This window comes from Arvicola amphibius, chromosome 8 (assembly GCF_903992535.2).
Source record: "Arvicola amphibius chromosome 8, mArvAmp1.2, whole genome shotgun sequence".
Classification (NCBI taxonomy): domain Eukaryota; kingdom Metazoa; phylum Chordata; class Mammalia; order Rodentia; family Cricetidae; genus Arvicola; species Arvicola amphibius.
Genome location: NC_052054.1, coordinates 124,625,602 through 124,647,850, shown reverse-complemented (window position 1 = coordinate 124,647,850; position 22,249 = coordinate 124,625,602). Strand labels below are relative to the sequence as shown.

Here is a 22,249-nt window from a genome sequence, read left to right as displayed (position 1 = left end):
TGGAACCGGAATGGAGAATTCTCAAAAGAAGCAGGGTGTGGGGAACGACTGAGAAATATCTTTAAAAATGCTCATCATCCCTAGCAATTAGGGAAATGCAAATCAAAACAACTTTGTGATTTCATATGATCCCAGCCAGAATGGCAAAGACCAACAAAGTAACCCAAATCAAATGCTGGAAAAGAGAAAGGATTCTCAGCTGGTAGTATTGCAAAACTGGTGCATGCTTTCACTGTGTCTCATGTGGCATGTTGAAATTTCATTTGATAAATAAAAATACAAATCAAAAACTGGAGGACTTACACTCCTTGATTCTAAAGTGACTGGACTAATCAAAATAGTGTAATAATAGCCTAACCATAAACAGACAAATAGAGCAAAGAATAAAATATTTGCATATAGTGTCAAATGATTTTAAGAATAGTGTCAAAACCATTCAGTAGAAAAAGCAACTGATGGAACAGGGGACCAAACCGGACTCTCTGAATGTGGCTGACGGTGGAGGAGGACTGAGAAACCAAGGACAACGGCGATGAGCATGAACTCTACAGCATGGACGGGCTCATTGTGAGCCTTGTCAGTTTGGTTGCTCACCTTCCTGGACTTAGGGGGAGCTGGGAGGACCTTGGACTTAACATAGTGAAGGGAACCCTGATGGCTCTTTGTCTTGGAGAGGGGTGGAGTGGGGGTATAGGTGGAAGGGAGGGGAGGGAAGGGGGAGGAGGAGGGGAGGAGATGGAAATTTTTTATAAAAAAAAATAAAGAATTAAAAAAAAAAGAAAAAGAAAAATCTTTTCAATTAATTTGGCCCTGGGGAAACTGGAAATCTACATGCAAAAGAATGGAAACTAGACTCTAGCTAACACCACAAGTGTCAGCTCAAAATAGACCCCAAACCAGAAAACTTTTGAAGAAAACATAGTAACACCTAAGGCACCAATAAAAATAGAATAGATAAATTAGAATTCATAAAAGTAATATATACAAATTAAAAAGACAACAAACAAAATAGTAGAAATGGTAGAAAAGATTTGGAAATCACATATTAGAGAAGCAAATCTCTATCATCTAGAATATACAGAGAACCCCTAAAGTTCAGCAACAACAAAGCAAATAAGCAAAAGATTTGATGTATATTTCTCTATAGAATATATAAAAATAACCAGTAAACATAAAAATAAGCTCAACATCATTAATATTGATATGAATATTAGGGAAATGTAAACCACAACTGAAGAGACATCACCTTACAACATATAATATCATCATTAAAAAAAAGCAAAAAAACCACAACAGAATGTTGGTCACAACTTGAAGTACTTAGAACTAATGTATAATATAGTCCACTAAAATTTAAAAATAGAATTACAATACAATCCTGTAATTCCATTTCTAGATGTATAGCTAAAATAATTGAAGGAGTACTGTGTATTTTTGTTCGTTTGTTTCTGGGAAAAGCTCTCACTATGGAATCCTGGCTAACTTGGAACTCACTACGTAAGGCAAGGAGACCTTAAACTCAAAGAAATTCACTTGCCTCCCTTCCCCCAAGTGCTAGGATTAAAGGCACACATCATGTTCCACTGAAAAGAGCACCTTGAAGAGTTAGATTTTACACTATTCACAGCATACAACAGTTAAAACATGGAACAACTTAAACCTCACTGACTCAATGGATAAACAAAATGTTATAAATACACAACTATTCAGCTTTTGAAAAGGAAAAAATTCAAACATACTACAGTGTGCATAAACTGGAAGAACAGTAGGCTTTAAAATAAACCAGTCATAAAAAGATAAGTACTATCATGTTTCCACATATATGATATACTTATAAGCAAACATGTTTATTAAGTTAAGGAGAAGAAAAACTGGATAGTCATTGTTTAAAAGGTATACAATTTTCAGTTTTAAAGGATGAAAAGTTACGGAAATGGATGCCTAATATTATTAAAGTACTTAATACTATAAAACTGTACACATAAAAATGAATAAGATGGAAAGTTGTGATACTTATACATATATGATCATAACAACATTTTTGGAAAGAAGTATATTATTTTTATCAACTAGAACTCAGTTCTTAATTGTTAAAAAGTATGATCAAATAATCTTAATATATAAAAAGGCTTTACAAAAGTAGCATCAGTTTTAAGAAATTAACGTATGAATATCTTAAACTAGCTGTTATAAAATTTAAGAAAAATCACTTTGTGTGAAGAATTGAGGAGAAATTATATACGTAACAATTTTAACAAAAATAAAACAGTACTGAGAATACCTTGGAGGCACGAATATGCCGGTGAATATCTGTTAGTTGCTGGATTTTGTATTCTAGCTCTGAAATCTGAGCTTGAAGCCAAGTCCATCGGCTGCCAACTCGCGCTCTGTCTACAAGCCACTTCCATTCAGTACTAGCGTTACTGTGAACAAAGCAAACACTGTTAGTCAGCTCTTCAAAGTGTTTATAACTTCCCTGACCACTTGCATGAAATCCTGGTTCTTTTACAAACTAACTACACTGCATCAGGGATGGCAGGTTGACTTCTTATCAAAGTAGATAATTTGATTCCTTACCTTTCTACTACACAAGTACTTGGCTGTAGTCAATATTATGCACCTAAAAGTAGGATAATCCCTCCATAATTTAATATGTTATTAATGCTTACATGGGGCTGAGCCAATAAGGAAAATGAAACAAAAAAGATAATTCCAACATCCCGTAAAATCTGTTCTGTAATGGGGATACAGAGTCTGAACTGGCCATCTTCTGTAACCAGGCAAGGGACCGGGACATCAACCCAGCCACAAAACCTTCAATCTACAATTTCTCCTGCCTGCAAGATGTGCTGGGATAACAGTGGCTCAGAACTTGTAGGAGTGGTCAACTAATGACTAGTCCAACTTGAGGCCCACACATGAGAGAGAGCCCATGCCTGACACTGCCTGGAGGACCAGAGCCAGAGACCTCGGATAGAACCCAACAGGACTGGCCAAAAGAAAAAAAAAATCAATGAAAGGATTCCTCATGATATTCTCCTATACTCATAAGATCAGTGTCTACCACAATAGTTTCAGAGAGGCTTCATCCACCCACTGATGGGAGCAGATGCAGAGACCCACAGCCAAACATTACAGTGCAGAACCCCTGCAGAAAGGGGAAGGAGGGAAGGACTGTAGGAGCCAGAGGGGCAGATGAATATGGCTGACAGAACCAACTAAACAGGGCTCATAGAAACTGAATCAATAATCATGGATCCTGTACAGGTCTGAGCTAGGTCCTCTGCACATATGTTATAGTTGTATAAGTTGGTGTCCTTGTGGGACTCCTAACAGTGGAGGTGGGGGTGTTTCTAATTCTTTTAACTGTTCTTGGGACCCGTTTTCTCCCACTAGGTTGCCTTGTCCAGTCCTGACATGAGAGTTTGTGCCTAGTCTTCTGTAATGTGTTATGCCATGTTCGGTGGATATTCCTAGGAGCCCTGCTCTTTTCTGAACGGAAAAAGGAAGAGTGGATCTGGGGCAGAGGGGGAAGTGAGTGGGCAGGCTGGAAGAAGAGGAGGGAGAGGAGGCTGCTGTTGGGATGTAATGCATGAAAGAAAAATTTAAAAAAAAAAACATTCTTACATGTAAAAGTGGATATCATGTATTAAACAATCCATTTGACCTATTTTCATTTAATAAATTCATTTAATAAACTGTAATGTACTTAACTATGTAATTTTTACTTGGTGCAATATAAGTATCATTATTGATTACACAATACTTACAGGCATTGACAATAATTTACAAAATATGAATTCTTTACTACATTTCCTTCTCTTTTGCTTTTCTTTCTTTCCTTTTTTTACTTTTTCTAATAGCATTTCATCACTAGATAGCCTTAGCTGTCCTAGAACAAGGTTTGTAGCCCAGACTGACCTCAAATGCACAGAAATCTGTCTCTGCCTCCCAAATGCTGGACCTAAGGCATATGCCACCATGACCAGACTTACATTTCAAATAATTATCTCACATGCACGGGTCTTTGGGTGTTTATTAAGATACACATCTTGGTAAACTCTAGTGACCGTGCTCTCCAGTACAGAGAACCCAAAGGACTTATAAGGAGCTCAACTTTTATATACGTTCTGAAGAAAAAGCTGAAGCCTCTTCTATCTTCTGACAAGAGCAATCTTTGAATCTGTAATTTATTTAAATTACAAATGAATTATTTCATGAAAATACTATAATTGCATCAACTAGAAAAATAAATAAATGGAAACATACATGGCATGGGGGGGAGGATGAAAATTGGGAAGAATGGAAAGGAGCAAAAATTGATATGGATTACCAAGGAAAAAATATCACTAAAAATATGGAAGTATAACTCAGAGCTAATAACTACATAATAGAAAAACATATGAACCTTTATTTTTTCAAATTAAGTACCTAATATGTATTATCAAAATCATAGAATGTACCCCTCAATGAACCATAATGATAATTACAGGTGATAATAAGCATATCAATATAAGTTCATCAATGACAGTAATTGGTATGAATGTTGATTCTGAGTAGATTTGTAGGAACAGAGAGGATACAGGAATTATGATATTTACTCAGTTTTGCTGTGAACCCAAAACTACTCTAAAGGCTAAAGTTTAGAAAATGTATAATGGAAACCAAAACAAAAAGGCCAGGTGTTGTAATGCACGCCTTTAATGCCTGCATTCCAGAGACAGAGGCAGGCAGATCTTGGTGAGTTCAAGGGCAGCCTGGTCTATATAGGAGCTCCAGGACAACCAGAGCTACATAGTGAGACTCTGTTTTGAAAACAACAACAGTAATATTAAATGTTATAATGGAATATTCATATAAACTCAAAGAACATATTGTAGAAACAATTTTCTGTCAGATAAACAAGGCAAGTATTGTAACAGATTCACAGTACTTAATAAATATAATAAATATAATTTTATATCAGTATTTCTAAAAGGCTACTTTTAAAATATGTTAATTGTCTGCACTATGAGTGAAAATAACATATGCAGTAGTTTCTCTTGACATTATTACATTTTCAGTTTACAATCAATATAATTTTGCAAATTTTGTCCATTTTTTAAAAATCACACTGTCATAAATATGAACAAAGTTAGAGTGTCTATTTAAAATTCACTTAATATAAATATTTAGCAGTATCAAATGCCAGGCATTAAGTCTGGAAAGTAAGGCAGAGGCATACTATGCACAACTTGCACAGGTGAGATTAATTTGGTTTAGTGTAAATTAGAAGCTACTTAAAAATAACAAAATTATTTTTCCAAGCAATGTGGCTACCAAAACCTTACAGTGAGACATGACAAGGAAGAAGAAAGATACAACTGATTGGGGTACAGATTATCTCCAAGTATCTCATGTGTTAGCCCTGTAATTTTTTTGTACTTAGGTTGGAGTCAAGTGACTACTACTGACAACAGGCTATGAGCAAACTGACTCATTTTATACAGCTGGGGCCCTTCAAATCCACTGGTGTAGACAGGGTAGCTAGAAAACAAGTCTAGATAGTGGGGGAATAGCCCAAGGCATAAGCCACACTAGATGCCTACTGTGTTCAAGCACTGAGATTATGATCCTAACTTGTTACTAAATATAAACTGTTCTGATGGAAACGATCTGAAAATAGGTTGGACTGAGAAGCTGAGATGATTAATAAGATATAAAGGTCACTGAAAAATAAAGGAATTATGGGAGTTTTCTATGGAAGAGACCAGAAGGAAAGCAAAGGTCTTCTTTCAAATTCTTCCAATTGTTTCAGTTAGAAAATTTCTTAACATTCAGTTTGACTTGATTATGAAATTGATGACAAATGATCAAATATAAAAGAAAAAGGCTTTCGTTTCTACATATTATACTTCTGGTAAAGTTACTGTCACTGAAGTTAGTGTCACACATTATTATGTTTATAAATTCTATCAAATTACACTAACTGACATTGCAATGCTAGATTAAATTTAAATGAACAAAATCATGCTGAAGCTTTATGGTGTTTGGTGAATGTTTACAATGGATAACTGATCCTCCACTTTACTATGAATGATTTTTAAAAAGCCTGTTTGCTAGATGTGAAGGGAGTAAACAAGCTCTTTCATCCAACATGCTTCCTTGCTGAAAACATGTTCTTTTTTTCCATTTTCAAGATTTTTTTTTACTGATTTTTATTGAGCTCTACATTTTTCTCTGCTCTCCTCCCTGCCTCTCCCCTCCCCCTTCAACCCTACCCCAAGATCCCCATGCTCCCAATTTACTCAGGAGATCTTGTCTTTGAAAACATGTTCTTAAAATTATTAAGTCATAAACATGTAACAAAAGGATATGGCTGGCTTTTTGAAGAATAACTGTTGCATTTAAGGTCAAAATATGGTTTATATAAGCAACAAATATAACGAACGATATAACTTTATGTGTAAACCAATAAGAATGCAGATGATATATCAGAGAACCTGTACAATGTAACTAGTATATAAGTTTGGGCTGCTAAACCTCTAAGAATAATGGCTTCCTGCATCTCAGAGGATGCACAGACCACTAGTTGGTGCCCATTGGTTGTAGTCCATTTCTAATTAATAGCAAGGGAAACACATCTATGTGTGGACATCATTGGTCTGAGAGAAACCAGTAAGACTCCCAAAGGATAGTATATGCTTTAAATTTCCAATCTTGCTTGCTTATAGTCAACGCTTAACTTGCTCATGGAAATATTACACATTTAAGTAATTCTGGCTGCAATTTCCAGAGTTGTTTTATCTTAAAATTTTGTTTATTCGGGGGTGTTTGCCTGCATATACACATGTACACCATATGCATGCCCAGCACCACAGGAAGCCAGAGAGATCATGGAGCCCCTAGAACTGGGCTTTACAGAGGTGGGTGTGGGAACAAGTACAGGCCCTCTGCAAAAGCAGATGCTCTTAACCACATTAATACTTGAACATATCTAGTTTTGGCTTTGAAGTGTAGTTACTGAAGCAAGAACTTTCCAGTATTCCAGTACTACATCTTTAGGTCTTGGTAATACATCCAGTATTGCATCTTTAAGTCTTGGTAATACTGTATTTATTATTACCAAGATCTAAAGAAAAACATGTATATTTAATCTTTCATTTAACACGTTTTGTTAGCTGACTAATAGAGCAAATTAATGATGACTAAAAATCAAAAAAGACTATCTGGTTATAAGAAATAACTCTGTAAAGGAAAATAAAGATTTGTCCTAGGAAAATAAACCAGGTCAACCTTCTCAACTGGTATTTGCTCAGCTAGAAAAATTGTGTTCTTCCCTGGAATTGGGTTCCTTTAGATCAGAAGTTGGAAACTTATTCTGCGAAGAGGCAGTCAGTAAATACTCTGGGCTTTGTGGACCACAGGATCTCTAACTATTCAGCTCTACCCTTGTAATACGAGAGTACCTATAGGCCATACATCATGGGTGGCTGTATTCCAATAGAACTACTTTCAAAATAGGAACTAAATCAGATTTGGTTCATGGGTCTGCTGGCCAATACCTGTTGAAGATTATTTCATGTGAAGATTATTTCTGCTTCCCAAAAGATTTAATAACATGCCTGTGCAAATACCCTGTCCACATTTGACGGGGCTATTTTATTGGTGTAATTCCTTTATCAAACTTACCTTATTAGAAAACTTCATTCCCAGTCTACACATAGTTAAATAGGCAAATGAGAGATGCCCTAAGTTATATCTGTTTATGTAAAACTAATCTGAATGGATTTTGTTTTGTCTTGAGAAAGGGTCTATGTAACAGATATGTTGTTATTATTAAGTGGGTTTGAATTTTGTCAAATTACTTTTGATATTAATTTTTATTTAAATTGAGTGTTAAGTCATTTTGCTTCCTTTCAAAACATATGTGGTCATGATTAAAATATTGTGCCACAATCTATTTGATATTTATTTTGGATGTTTTGTTGGCTATATTTCTGCTGCTTTCTTATATTTTTGTGTAGTGTCATAATCAAGCTAACGCTGGCCTCATACAGAACTGGAAGTAACTTTTTTCTCCTTTATCCTTTCAAGGAGTTTTAGAGAATTGTGATTATTGAAAATTCATCCCAAAATATTTTATCAGAGTTCGAGACCAGCCTGGTCTACAAGAGCTAGCTCCAGGACAGGCTCTAAAGCTGCAGAGAAACCCTGTCTTGAAAAACCAAAAAAAAAAAAAAATATTTTATCAGTGAAAATATCTAGGCCTGAAATTTCATGTTGAAAGATTGTTAATTATCAATTTAGTGTTTCTAAATGATGTCTATCATGTTTTATATTTCTTAATATTTAATAATATTGTTGCAAAAAATCAAACTATTTTTTCTATGTGATCCTTCTCCAGAAAATAATTTTTTTTGGTGGGTTATTAAACTATTGACTTATTTAACTGCACCAAATTCATCTTACTTTTTAAAGCCTTGTTTCAAGCAAGTATATAGTAAACCTGACAATAAGACAACTCAATAAATTTATGATGAGATTGATGGTCTGAAGAAATAGCAAACTAACAAAGCTTACTACCAGCAAAGGAGAAATTTGGCTTTGGTATTTTCATATATAACTTACTAGATGCAAAAAAAAAAAAAACCTGAAACATTGAGAACTCTGTTAGCAAAAGCTACCACAAGACTAACAGAAACTAACACTAGGGATCCTGGTTATGAATGTAGTGTAACATCCAATAATTGTGTACTATAAAATCATAGTCAGAAAAAAATATAACAATACATTTCTGGATAGCAAAGTTAGATGCTACAAAAACAAAGGAAAAGACTGTCACCTCACAAAGCAAAATTAGGGTCCCTTTAAGGCATTACTTCACTGCTACAGCAAGTCTTGATGTTGTAAAGACTGGAAGCTATTATGCATATCCACATTTTTCTTTTTAACCAAAAAGTTTTATGTGTATGATGTTGGTTGCACCCAGGAAAGCCAGAGGTAGATATCAGGTATCTTCGTAGAGTGCTCTCCTGATTTGGGGACAGGGTTTCTCATTGGTTGAACTGGAATTCACCAATTAACTATACTCTGTGGCCAGCTATCCCTGAATCCCAGAATCTCCATGCCTCCGTCTTCCAACACTATGCTCCACACAGATTCTCACATGTGCGGTGGGTGATCAAAACTCAGATCTCCATGTTTCCATAGCAAGCGATTTACCCAATCACCCTTTACCCAGCCCTCCTATGAATTTTATTGTGGCTTTCCTGTCCTTAGTGCATCATGTAAGATACAGAAGGGCAGAGGGATACAAAATGTACCTATTAATTTGTAGCTCATGACAATACAGTGAACCACATCTAAACATAATAGAGGAATACTCTACTCTGCTCTATGGTCCTAGTTTGTCATCTTTGAAAAACTGATATGTTTTATGTATGATAAAGGAGAATATGGCTGTATGGAAGGCCAAAGATAACCAAATAGACAGCATACATACAGTCCCTCTCTCAATATCTAATCATTTTTATTTTGGGGGGCTTTTGAGAGTCATACTGTGTAGTTCAGGCTTTGACTCACTTTGTAGCCCCAACTGCCCTCAGGTTCATGATCCTCCAGTCTCAACATATGGAATGCTGGGATTATAGATACTCACTAACACATTCATCTTTCTGGTAACAGAAACAAAAAACAGCTGGAGACTCTACTTCCCAATCTGACATGCTTTGAAATCTAAGTTTCAAAGTCTGACTTTTGGAGGTAAGCAAAAGTAAGCTGTGCATCTGCGGGACCTTGCCTTTAAGTATAATTGAGTGGCTCCTTAAAAATAGCTAGGTGTGGGAATGAGATGAAGTCCTAGTCAATCAGTGCAGGCAGCAAAATGATCTTAGGGAGATAATAAAGCCAAAAGATCCTCACTAGAATCTGAGCATGCCTAATTACTGTTAAGTGAGAAAGAAATTTATGTATGTGGAGGTTCCCCTCCTATGACAGCTTAGCATATATTTTACTAACTCTCTCCTTTAAAAGTATTTTATGCCATTAGAATCAGATCCTAAGTTCTTTAAGTGTTCACTGTCTCCCAGACATGCTGGCTCATGCCCCTAATCCTAGGACTTAGGGATTTGTAGGCAGGTGGATAGTGGAACCAAGACCAGCATGAGCTACACAGCAAGATTCTGCCCCCATAACCACAAAAAGAAAAGAAAAGGAAAGAAAAGTGAACTTTAGGTATTCTAATGATAAAGAAAATTAAGGGGTGGGGTTATTAAAGGGTTTTCAAATGTAGATGAAAGAGTGGCACAATATAATTTAGTCTAGAACCCTGGCAAAACTCACTGGGTAAACTGGCTAAATTAAGCTTCTAGTCTGACTTTGAAAGAACTCACACGATCACCCAGAAAATTTAGTTACCCCCGCCATTCCCCTCTCTCAAGCCCACTCAACACAAAGGAAGAGAAAAAGAAGTTGGACTATATATTTTATATACTATCGCTACCATCTTTTTTCTCTTGAATAGATTTTTTTGTTTGGTTTGGTTTCTTTTGTTTTTCAAGACAGGGTTTCACTGTGTAGCCCTAGAGATCCTGTAACTCATTCTGTACACCAAGCTAGCCTCAAATTCACAGAGATCTACCTGCTTTTGCCTCCAGAATGCTGGGATAAAAGGTGTGCACCGCCACCACCCAGCAAATAGATCTTTGAAACTTAATGGTCTGTTAGGTATTCTTAACTGTGGTTGTACAATTCTTGTGTAATATGGAACATTTACTACTATGGACATAGAGAAACAAAAGCATAATGAATTTGTAAAGCACACTGAAGCATCCTTGCTAAGGACAAATCAATAATTCAACAAGCATCCTGTGTGTATTCATACAAGCACACATACTTCGTTTGTTCAAGAAAGTAGATAATTATGTAGACTGAACACTAAATAAAGATAAAGCTGAAGAGATTAAGAGAAAATTGACAAAAAGTTGTACATGATTATTTGTATAGAGTGTGAGGTTTTCTTTTACAAATCGAAATGAAGTGAATAAATGAGGCTCATTATATCCCTTGCCACACTTAGACTTTGGTTGTGACAACACTTAGCACCCACTCGCAGTGGCGTTCAAGCACATATCACTGTTACAAACAGTCCACATTCTGACAAAGCGCTCCAGACTGTACTTCTCCTAAATGGAAAAACTGTCACTGTTGCCATCCTCCTTCTCTCTCCCCCGACTCCAGCCTAGGGCAGCTCTGGTAAGCACTAACCTTCTGAGTGTCTATGCTATGACTTTTTAAAATTCTCCTTCTTTGTGAGATTTTACTCTCATTTTTCAATTATTGACTTCAATATTCACTTAACAAGTGATGTACTTCACTTTTCCAAAAAAGACTGAATATTCCATTATACATTTGATTGTGGATGAAAATGAAAATGGTAATGCAGAAATGAATTCAATTTACTGATTTCATTTCCTTTGTATAGATACCCAAAGTAGGGTTGCTAGAATATAGAATGTAGTTCTATTTTATCTTCCTGAAGAAATTTCTTTCTTCCATAATGGCTATACTAACTTACATTATTAACAATTTGCAAAGTTCTCTTTACTCCATATTCTCTCCAGTACTTACAACCCTTCTACTAACCATACAACATGACAGTATCTTATTGTCATTTTCATTGGTATTTTCTGATAACTACTGATAGTAAGTTGCATTTACTTTGTTTTGAAGTACCTGTTGGCCATTTCTATGTCTTCTTTAGAGAAAAGTCTAGTAGGGATCTTTGATAATTTTTAACTGTTTTCTTATTACTATTTGTCTGGCTTGAATATGTAGCTTGGCCATTCTTATTAGTTGTATAATTAGTAAATATTCTCTCCCATTCTACAGGCTGTTTATATTGTTTCTTTTGTTTGTATCAGTTTTTAATTTAGTGCAATCCTATTTGCCTATTTTCACATTTGTTGCCTGTATTTTAAGCCCGGATCCAGAAAAATCTTTGCCAAGACTGTGTATCAAGCTTTCCCTCTCCATATCCTCATTTCTTATGTTTATGCCTTTAATCCATTTTGAAATAATGTGGGAATATATAATGACATAAGGATTCAATTCCATTATTCTGCATGTAGGTATCTGTCCAATTTTCCCAACATTTAAGAAATTTATCATTTCTCATTACTGTATTCCTAGCATCTAACTCCAAGATGAACTGGACATAAAGGAGTAGCCTCGAGAGAAAGAACTGAAGAATAGGATTACAGGCATCTGCCACAATGCCTATAATTAATGTAGAGTATCTTTCCATTTGTGTCTACATTGGTATTTTTACCAATATTTTATAGGTTTTAGTATACACATCTTTCACTCATTTAACTGAAGTCAATCCTAAATTATCTTTGTTTTCATGCAACTGTAAAAGGAATTTTTATCGATTGCATTTTCAGTTTTGGATTAGTGTATAGAAACAGTACTATTTCTGTACATTGATCTTGTATATAGCAAGCTAAGTGATTTCATATTTCTAACAATTTTAAGGAAACCTATTTTTCCCACAGGATCACAACATGTAAACAGCCTATTTAGTATCTTCCTTTTCCATTTGTATGTCCTTTTCCCTGATTTGGTTAGGAATTCTAGTCTTGACTGGGAGGAAGCAGGGTCTACAGATTGAACGTCCATACCCCTCAGACTTCCTATGTTGAAGTTTAATAGCAATGTTGTGATTTTAAGAAGCATCCACTGGGAAATAACTGGTTCTGCTTTCATCACAGGATAGGTGTCCTTACAAGAGTCCAGTGGACTTGTCCACCCCCAATACCATGTGAGAACCTAATACAAGACAAGTGTCATTTATGAAGACATTGCCATTAAATTTTTAAGTTCTTTAACCTTAAGACTCTCTACCCTCTATAAACACAAGTAGTAATGTATTTGATTCATAAATTTCCTGGTCTAAAATGTTTCCTTGTACCAGTCTGAACAATAGTATCCTTGTCTTGTTCCTCATCTTAAAGGGAAGCTTTCAAGTTAGCTATCACTGAGATATCTGTGTACTTCTAACATGTGACTCTTAGAAGATACTTTCCTTTTATACTTAAGTGGGTAATTTTAACCAAGAAAAGTTGCTGAATTGTTTCAGTTTTTTCGCATTTATTGAGATGATCATGTAAAGTTCTGTTCCTGTTCTGTTAACATAATATGTATCTATTTGCATGTTGAATTATCTTTGCATCTAAAGAATAAATTCCATTAGACAATGGCTCATTATTTTAATTTATGAATTAAGTCCTTTAATTGAATTATTTTGTAAAGAGTTTTGCATTTATATTCATTATGAATATTGGCCTTTTTTACTTTTTCTTTCAATCTTATCTGGCTTTGCTATTAGGGTAGGGCTGGCTTCATACAGTGAATTAGGAAGCAGTCCTGCCTATCCAATTTTTAGAATAAATTGAAGATTGCTACTAGTTTTCTGAATGTTTTATAGAACCCAACAATAAAGCCATCAGATTCCTGCATTTGGTAGTAGATATTTTTTTAGTGTTGCCATCTTTTTATTCAACATTGGTAGGTTCAATTTTTTTTCATCATTTAATCTTGGTATTAGGTGTATGTATTATATATTTGCTTTTTTTAGGTTATTCAGTTCATTGGAATACAGGTATTCCTACTAGAAAACTATACTCCTTCATATTTCTGTTCAATCACCTCTAACCCCTTACTCCTGATGTTTAAATCTAAAGATTGATCAAATTTGTTTAGCTTTCAAAAACTTGATATTTTCAGTTGCTTTCTTGGTCTCTATTGCAATAATTTTTGTGCTGATCTTTATTAATTCTTACCTTGTACTAACTTAGAACTTTTTTTTTTTTAATTTATGCCCTGGCAATGCTGAAGCATGCATGGGCAGCCCGTGTATGATGGTTCTGTTGAACTTGTCCATATTGGGCTTCATGGTCTAAGTTGATGAGAATGACTGACCAGGTCTCTTCCTCAAGAGGGCACCAAATGTCATTACAGATGGTCGTGAGCCACCATGTGGTTGCTGGGAATTAAACACAGGAATTAATCCACACCAGCTTGGGCTATATAGGGAGATCCAGTCTCATTTTTTTTCCTTTTAGTTATCCCAAAATTGGGTATGTGTATATTTATAATTTTCTATCTCTTGATAAACTATTTACTCGTATATAATAACCTATTTCATTTTACAGGTTGTCTGGTTTTTTTTCCCCGCTACTAGTGTAGCTAAGTCCTGTTCTCTTCTAGGTTATATATTCATGGAGTAGCTTTTCTTTTTAACTCCCTGTACATTATGTGTCTTTTTAAAGCTGAAATCTCTTATTAGAGAGCTTATAGTTGGGTCTTTGTTTTTTTCCCAATCCATTCAGCAATTCTTAAGAAGCTAATTGGTTACAGTCAAGAATTAACTATTAATAGGTACAGATTTCTTAGTGCCACCTTCATTATTGCTATTTTTAAAATAATCTCTTTGTTCTTCATGATCTAGTGATTTTCTGTTGTGCTTTGATTCCTTAATATCTGCTGTAGTATAATTTTTTGCATGTGGTAACCACGAAACATAAAATGATCCAGCTGTGAGTCTATTTTAAGCTGGAAGCAAATGTACTGGTTGTCCCCACTGACTCTGTACTGCAGTGGCTGACACTTGGTACCCTAGGAAGCAAATGTACTGGTTGTCCCCACTGGCTCTGTACTGCAGTGGCTGACACTTGGTACCCTAGGAAAGAGGTTGTTTAGCTGATGCTTTTGATGAAAGTCCAAGACTGGCGACTCAGTCATTGTGACTCCTTCTGCTTCTGGTGAAGATCTGAGGCATGAGCATGGCCATGCGTTGGAGGGATTGCTCATTTTTAAGTGAAATGAGGATAGTAACAACCACATCCCATGGTTGACGGAACTAAATGAGATATCATATATAATTAACTAGCAAAATGGCAGCCTGAAAAATAATTTGCACTTAATAACTGGCTAGTTCCCACATTCAAGCAATTTCAGTTACAGTAACATCAGAACACTTTTAAAGATAGGAATACTCACCTTGTCCCATTTCACTCATAAAAAATAATACACTAGTTCTCTATCAATTAGTAAAAACAATATCGTTTCTAATTCTATAATGATTATCCATTTTGGAGAATTTGAAAAAAAAATGACAGACTATTTTCGCCCAAAATGTCACAGTTGTATTCAGGAACATGTACAAACAACATTAACAGATCCCAAGAAATTTGAACTTGTGCTCCATGCAACTACATTAAATTTAAGTCAAATTAAATCGAACACTTAGTCTTCAATAGAAGATTATCGCATACTGTAGAAGAAATAATGTGTTTTCCATTTACTTTGTTATAATGACAGGCTGAATAAAGATTATGAATTGAAATATGATCATATTCTCTCCTGTCAAAAAAAAGAACAAACAAACATAAACAAACAAACCCCTAGCAGATCAAAGGCACACATGTCATCTAACAGTTAGGAAGCACAGACAAGAGTATAGAGTTCAAGGATGGCCCGAGCTCCGTCTCAACTCTACCCTCTATAAAGTAGCAAACACTTTCCATGCACTCACAACTGTTAGATTCACAAAGCTAACAAGGGTACCCATGTAATCTCTTAAAGGTTCAGGCTTTAATTACATTCAAGGACAGAAAAATGCTTATTTATACCTATTACTATTCCTATATGTTTTTTTTTCTTTTTCTTTTTTTTTCTTTTTTTTTCCTGTATGTTTTTCCTGGAAAGTAAAGTAACTACTTTTAAATAATGTTTACTACTCCATATCCATAGATTTTGTAACATCTGCAGATTCAAGCAATCGCACATTATAACAACTGAGAATTCAATAGCTATATGAAGTGTATTACACAACAAACATACAGAAATTTCCTATCATCTCTGAAACTATTTCTATACGAAACATGTAGAGGGTTTTTTTTTTCTTGTTGTTATCCCCTATACAATTCAGTGTAACAATTACTTACATGGCATTCACACTGTTTTAAGTATTATAATTACTCCAGAGATGGCATACAGGTAGATGTCATAAGTGCACATACTACACCATTTTATATAATAGACTAAAAAAGGTCTATGGAGTTTTTGCAGAAGATCCTGAGGCTCACACTTAGCATATCTGATTCACACACATAGCTATCTTAAGAAATAAAATATCTTAAGGTATTATCATCTCAGATTTCAAGTTCTATGACTGAGCAACTGTAATAAAAAAAACAGCATGGGACTGGCATGAAATAGACATGCTGAGGTGGTTAATGCACACCTTTAATCCAAGCTCTCAGGAGGCAGAGGCAGGTGGATCTCTGTGAATTGGAGGCCAGCATGATCTACAGAGTGAGCTTCAGGCCAGCCATACTTACAAAGTGAAATTCTGTCTCAGATCTCGCTCTTGCTCTCTCTCTCTCTCTCTCTCTCTCTCTCTCTCTCTCTCTCTCTCTCTCTCTCTCTCTCACACACACACACACACACACACACAATCAACAGAATAAAATTGACGAGCCAGACATATCTCCATATACATACAAACACCTATTTTTGACAAAGAAACCAAAATATACAAAATGGTGCTGGTCAAACTGGATGGCTGCATTTAGAATGCAAATAGGGCCACATCTGTCACCCTGCATAAAACTCAACTCTAAATGGATCAAGGACCTGAATAAAAGACCAGATACCCTCAACCTTACAGAAGAGAAACCTGACAGAAGAGGAAGTGGGAAATAGGCTTGAACTCATGGGCATAGAAAAGGATTTTCTAAACAGGACACTGACAGCAAAGGCATTAAGAACAACAATAAATGGAACCTCATGAAGCTAAAAAGCTTCTTCTATACAAAGCAAAAGACACCATCACTCAAGCAAAGTGGCAGTCTGCAGAATGGGGGAAAATCTTTGATCAATTATGCTTCTGTTAAAAGATTAATTTCAATAATAAAGAACAAAAAAACTGAACATCAGGAAAATAATCCAATTAAAAACTGGAATATAGAACTAAACAGAGAGTTCTCCTAAGAGGAAACACAAATGATATACTTAATGTTTTCAGTGTCCAACATCATTAGTCATCAGGGGAATGAAAATTAAAACTACTGAGATTTCATCTCACCCCAGTCGGGATTGCCAAGATCAAGATAACAAATGACAGCACATGCTGGCAAAGATGCGGGAAGGGGGAAACATTTATTCATTGCTGATGGAAGTGGAAATTGATACAATCACTATGGAAATCAGTGTGGTTGTTCCTCAGGAAGCTGGAAATAGATCTACCACAAGATCTAGGCATCCTACTCTTGGGAACTTGCTCATGCATGCTCACTGCTTTTCTAGTCATAATAGCCAGAAACTGGAAACAGCTTAATGTCCATCAGCTGATGAAAGGATAATGAAAAAGTGCTGTGTTCACACAATAGATTATTATTCGGTTATTAAGAAAAATAAAAATCATAAAATTTTCAGACAAACGGATGTAGATAAAAACGGCAATCCTGACTGAGGTAACCCAGGCCAAAAAGACAGATATTGAATATTTTCTCTTACAGCTTTTAGGTTTTAGATAGCGTGTTTCAATATGAATAAGTAGCTAGTGAGCGACCAGAGGAGAGGAGATCTTCCATAAGGAAAAATGGAGTATAATGTTATCGAGGGCTAAAAGGAAAACCAGACTAGGAAGATTAAATTGAGAGGAGGGAGGAAAGGCAGGGCAAAGGAGGGAATATGGAGAGAGACAATACTAAAGGTCTTTTGGAAAGTCATATGGAAACTCACTACTGTAGACGCTTCCTAATATACATATATGAAAGTAATTTAAATAGTCAACATATAATGGGAGAAAATATCCCAAGTAGACATGCCACCAAGTAAAACCTCCAGAGCCAGGAAAGGGTTACATCTGTTAAGTCATTGGCCAAAGGAGCCATGGACTTCCCCTCCCCGATAAAACATGACAGGCTATTGCCAAGGCTACTGGTTACTCTCCGTAACCTGATGGTAAGGCTTAATTGCTGAAGATACAAATTCCTCGTGTCATCAAAGCAGGAGAAATCAAGTTGGTGTGTAACTAGATGCTTTTCCCTATTACTAATGTCCATGATGCTGGAAGGTACTCTGCATGCCACCGGGAGGGAAAAGTAGTCATCCATTTCACCTGGCTACAAACCTTCCTACATACAACAAACTTGCAAAATATATTGGTGCAATAGTAACATAAATGTTATGCAAGTAGCCATCAACTATGTGACTGGATTTATGGCCCATTCCATGACATGAAACCCATACATGACACTGCTAAAGTGGCCAAGAGCCTGAGACTAGACAGCTGACAGGCCTATGGGAAAACTCTCTACTACGAGTCTGTTAAGGAATATAGCAATAAAATGGCTCCTAATGCCCTACTGTTACAGCCACACAGCACAGCATCACTCAACCCTCCTCAGAGGAGCATCTTCTCGCAGTAGATGGTGCAAAGAGTGAGAGACTTCGGAACACTCAGCCCTAAATGGGATGTCTTTATCAAATCCCTTCCTCTCAGGGAAGAGGAGGCAGAAAGACTGTAAGAACCAGAGGTACTGAGTGACTCAAAAAAAAAAAAAAAAAAAAAACAGCATCTTCCGGACACAACAGTAAGGATATACATATAAACTCACAGAGATCAGTGTCAGCATACACAAAACTATACAGATTCAAGCCAGAGAAAGTCCTAGCCTGGAAAGGAGACACAAAGTTTCATTCCTAACCAGAAAGTCAGTTTTCCCCAATACAGTGTTACTGGGTCTATGAACTACACTCCCAGGAAAGGTTCCATTCCCAGAAATAGTTGGCCAACACAAAATGGACAACATGTTGCTGGTTTGTGTCTGTGTGTGTGCTTTTTGTTTTATTTTGATAAAATTTGGCTTATTTTCTTTTCTCAGTTTGTCTTTTTCATTTTTTGTTGTTCTGTTTTATTTTTTGAGAAAGGGAAAGAACATCCAGTTGGGTGATAAGGAGGTGGGAAAAAGCTGGGAGGAAATGAGGGAAGGAAAAGAATATGATCAAAATATATTGTATAGGGAGAATAAAACTTTTTTTAAACTCACCACTTTTATAACTTAAAGATTATTGTTGTAAGATTTTAGAAAAGCTGCTTTCTTATAACATATCCTGAAAGCAAGATGACTGCTACTGCACACAGACTAGAACAATTGAGTAATTTTACACTTACACTGCCACATTCTTTCTAATGGTGTGTTCATCCAACTCGTCATCTGAGCTGCTGTCGGTGGCATCAGAATCCAGACCCTCTTCAACATGAGACAACAGCCCTGTGGCAGACAGGGCAAATCTTTGGATTTCTGCAGCTGTACAATGAGCAAAGCCATTGTTTGTATCATTCAAAAACTTATTCTCTGAAGCCAATATGTCGACTTCTGGTTTGATTTCAGTGTGTTCAAGTAAATTATTACCCAAAACTTTGGTGGGTTTATGGAAGATCTTCATTGTGGACAGTTGGTGCTTCATAGAAAATTTCATCTGCTGACCATAGTGCTTCACAACATGCTTCGCCAGGAGCATCTGCAGGTGTTTCTGAGTTCGTCTGGCCTGGCTGAGTAAGGTTTTCTGTTTACTCACACAATGAAGCAAACGAGCATTCACCTCCTCCTCTTTCTCAGCAGCTGAGGCGCTAACAGGCATATCTGAGTGATTAGGTCCAATTTTCTTTTGAGTACATTGCAATAGGCCCTTTTTAATCTTAGTGTCAGTGAATTTATCCAAAAGCACATTCTTTTGGTACCATTTACAGTTCTGCAGATGTATTTTATTTACATTAGTGTTTTTGGTGAGACTGGAATCCAGAACGATCTGTATGTCTTTCATGCAATGGCTTGTGCCATCTGAGAGTTCCTTTTTGATGAACTCACTCTCAGGATGAGAACGGCAGAGCTTGCTGAGCTGAATGCTGCTGCCATTACACAGTACGTTTTTCAGCTTACAGCAGTTGGCCTCCATTACCTTCTTTTGGTTATAATTCTCATTATACTTATTTAGTGTTGAATTAGAACTCATTAAGAGAACTGTCTGAAAATGTTTTGAAGCCTGAGGAGAGGCAAAATGTTTTAAATTCACAAAATTAGTATTTAGACTGGGTTCAGGAGCCGGAAATCCCAGCATCTGGGAGAAAGTGTCTCCTCCCGTGAGCTTTCCATCCGCAGTCCTCGGGCTTTCCATGCACAGCATCTTGTCAGATTCCATGGCACTTGGCAGAGATGAAAAGCAGATACCCTTTGTTGTTGCCTCCTTCAGAGCTGGGGTCATGGCGAATCCTGGGGATAATTACTGGAAGCCTAAAATTACAGAAAAAATACATGATCAAACATCGTGAAAAAAAAAGCTTGATGCTTATACTTTTGCCAAGGGCAACTTTTATTTTTTGATGTTTCTTATTAAAATGAGTATGGCACCAAAGATTTCATCTCTCGGGTTCCCACATTATCTCATAATGAATAAGCTGTTATTCTTCACGCTGTGAGCCTAATATTCACAATCCAATTAAAGCTGCACAGTAGCAGACTGGGGTATAGCTCAGTGGTATAGTGCGTGTACAGTATATGTGACACCGTGGATTCCATCTACAGCAGCACAAAAAAAATGCACTTGCACACTGTCACACTACGAGTTAATGACAAGCAGTGGGTATAAGTACATCTCACAATCGTATTATTGACAGTGTTTCATGAAAGCCAGAAAAAAATTTTGAATCTCTTAATCATTCTTGAAAACATGCATGATTCAATCTCACAATTGCAAAAATATTTTTCTTTATGAAATACAATAACTTTTTCTAAAAATTCCGCTTGGAATTTATGTTCCTCAACTTGAACAGTAATAACTAGAATTAAAATATGCAAAATAATCTATTAATATGTAGATCGGAGTGCTCACAAAACATAGGAGTTTATAGTTGTTTAAAAATATGTCAGTGAGAGCCGGGCGGTGGTGGCGCATGCCTTTAATCCCAGCACTCGGGAGGCAGAGGCAGGCGGATCTCTGAGTTCGAGGCCAACCTGGTCTACAAGAGCTAGCTCCAGGACAGGCTCTAGAAACTACAGGGAAACCCTGTCTCGAAAAACCAAAAAAAAAAAAAAAAAAAAAAAAAAAAAAAAAAAAAATATGTCAGTGAGCAATTGCCTGATCTGAGAAACTTATTTTCCCTGAAAAACATATCTTCAATGTTTTTCCATTCTCACAAATATACATTTATTAGTTATCATTGTGGGATGTATTCTTCCTACCTACAAGATAGTGAAAACCATGCCAGATGAGCAGTGAAGATTAATTCCAAAGTTAAACAAATTTAAAAAAAAAGGATGAAGCCATATGTTCTGGCACAGAGAAAAAGGCAATTCAGTACCACTAGCCTTCCTAATATACACTCGGTGAGAAACCCTACAACATTAACCACCTACAACACACTCGGTGAGAAACCCTACATTAACTACCTACAACACACTTGGTGAGAAACCTTTACAAAGGCAAGCCAGTACCACTAACCTCCCCAATAGTACACTTAAGAGGAAAACTTCACAACATGAATTTTAAGTTTTTAATGACATTTAATACACTGGAACTATTATATTCCTTTATTTTTTCAACATTATATTATTATGTGCACCCAGATGCTAGCTCTAACTGTACTTCCTTCACTTTTATTTTCTGCAAAACACAAGTGATCCAGAAGAAAAGGTGTAAAAAAAAATTATTTGTTACAAAAAATAATCAGAGGGTTAAGAGCAAATAGCCAAGTAGACAGTATCTACATCATATAAAAGGGAATTATTAATAGCTGGGATAAAGAACCCCTATGAATAAGTAAAAGACAAAGAAAGAAGGCACTGTAGATAATAATATCTAAGTGCCCATTAACATATACTTGCTTATAGTAGTAAGAAATGCCTATCAGCAAAGCGAAGTCCACGTTTCTAAATACCAAACTTACAAAAATAACTTGAGTTTGAAACATCACTTACGATGAGGAAGAAGGTAAGCAAAATTTCTCACATTCACTGAGGCCACATATTGGTTAGGCAATTTGTACACAAAGTAGAAAATATGAGTAATGGCTATAGAACCAAAACATTAATTCATTTTATCAACTTAGTTATAAGATTTCAGAGAGAGAGAAAAAACACGATGGAATAATATACTAAAGTGAAAAGAGTATCTGTATGAAAAGACTTTAACAGTAAAA

At 36.0% G+C, this 22,249-nt stretch overlaps 1 protein-coding gene across 7 annotated transcripts in view; it reads right to left on the bottom strand.

Annotated features, from left to right (window-relative positions):
- The window catches only part of Kansl1l (KAT8 regulatory NSL complex subunit 1 like), an 88,583-nt gene that overhangs the window by 52,568 nt on the left and 13,766 nt on the right, over positions 1 to 22,249 (bottom strand). For all 7 annotated transcript variants that reach the window (XM_038338403.1, XM_038338408.1, XM_038338409.1 and 4 more), the window contains exons 2-3: positions 19,226 to 20,345; positions 2,282 to 2,423 (exon numbers count right to left, since the gene is read on the bottom strand). In XM_038338403.1, coding sequence (XP_038194331.1) covers positions 2,282 to 2,423; positions 19,226 to 20,316 — 1,233 coding nt within the window. In that variant the 5' untranslated portion in view covers positions 20,317 to 20,345. The remainder of the gene's footprint in view (positions 1 to 2,281; positions 2,424 to 19,225; positions 20,346 to 22,249) is intronic.